The 1301-nt window shown below is 60.6% G+C and overlaps 1 protein-coding gene across 1 annotated transcript; it reads left to right on the plus strand.

The window, feature by feature from the left end:
- Positions 1-8: 8 nt before the first annotated feature.
- LOC104518053 (low-density lipoprotein receptor-related protein 1) lies at positions 9-1263 on the plus strand (the record flags this gene model as incomplete). Its single annotated transcript, XM_010170542.1, has 4 exons — positions 9-57; positions 343-614; positions 709-887; positions 1157-1263. Coding segments are annotated over exons 1-4 (589 nt in total), but the record flags the coding sequence as incomplete, so codon positions are not given.
- Between the last annotated feature and the right edge of the window lie 38 nt (positions 1264-1301).

Raw genomic sequence — 1301 nt, forward strand, 5'->3', positions numbered from 1 at the left:
ACGTCTGCAGCTGCGCCAAGAACTTCATGAAGACGGACAACATGTGCAAGGCAGAAGGTCAGGAGGGAACGGGGCGTGCACAGACCCTGTGTGTGCCCGTGCCACTTTGCATGATCCTCTTCCCTCCCTGCTCCTCCTCCTCCCCCAGCACCTCTGCTCACTCTTCCTTCTGGCACTGCCAAGGGCAGATGCCGGGCTCTGCCGGTCAGTCTGTCCTTGTCTGGCAGAGCAAACCCCAAGGGGATGCCAGGCTCCCAGCGACCCTGTCCCCTGCCCCACCACGGAGCTGGGCTGACCCCCATGCTCCCAGCCCAGCCTGTGCCAACAGCTCCTCCTCTGCAGGCTCAGAGCACCAAATCCTCTACATCGCGGACGACAACAAGATCCGGAGCATGTATCCCTTCAACCCCAACTCAGCCTACGAGCCAGCCTTCCAGGGCGATGAGAACGTGCGCATCGACGCCATGGACATCTACGTTAAGGGCAACAAGATCTACTGGACCAACTGGCACACGGGCAGGATCTCGTACCGGGAGCTGCCTGCATCTTCTGCTGCCTCCACTGCCTCCAACCGCAACCGGCGCCAGATCGACGGCGGCGTCACCCACCTGAACGTGAGCTCTGTCAGGGGCACGGCGGGAGGCACCGAGGCCGGGCTGCTGGCGTCCTCTTCTCCCCTCACCTCTCCCCACTTTCTGCCCTTCACAGATCTCAGGGCTGAAGATGCCGCGGGGCATCGCCATCGACTGGGTTGCTGGAAACATCTACTGGACAGACTCGGGGCGAGATGTCATTGAGGTGGCGCAGATGAAAGGAGAGAATCGCAAGACGCTGATCTCGGGCATGATTGATGAGCCCCACGCCATCGTAGTCGACCCGCTTAGGGGGTGAGAGACTCAACCCTTCCTCCCTTCCCTCTGCCCAGCCCTCACCCTTGCTCCTCTCACCAGTAAGCCCATCCATGGTGGAAGCTCCCGGTCCCCCAGCATCACTCTCTGTGTCAGGTCAAGTCACTGGCCCATTGGGGTCCTGTCTGTGACTCTGTGACATTGTGGGGAGAACGTGGGAGGGTTTCTCCATCAATGGGGCATCAAACTGCCCTGCTCTTCCCATCTTTGATCCCCTGCTGGGAATGACCTGCCTGTGTCCTTTGCAGAACTATGTACTGGTCAGACTGGGGCAACCACCCCAAGATTGAGACAGCCGCAATGGACGGGACGCTGCGTGAGACCCTGGTGCAGGACAACATCCAGTGGCCAACAGGTGAACAAAGATGGGTTCCGGGGTGGGCACAGGGGGTG

The sequence above is a fragment of the Antrostomus carolinensis genome, unplaced genomic scaffold (assembly GCF_000700745.2).
Source record: "Antrostomus carolinensis isolate BGI_N321 unplaced genomic scaffold, ASM70074v2 scaffold41896, whole genome shotgun sequence".
Lineage (NCBI taxonomy): Eukaryota > Metazoa > Chordata > Aves > Caprimulgiformes > Caprimulgidae > Antrostomus > Antrostomus carolinensis.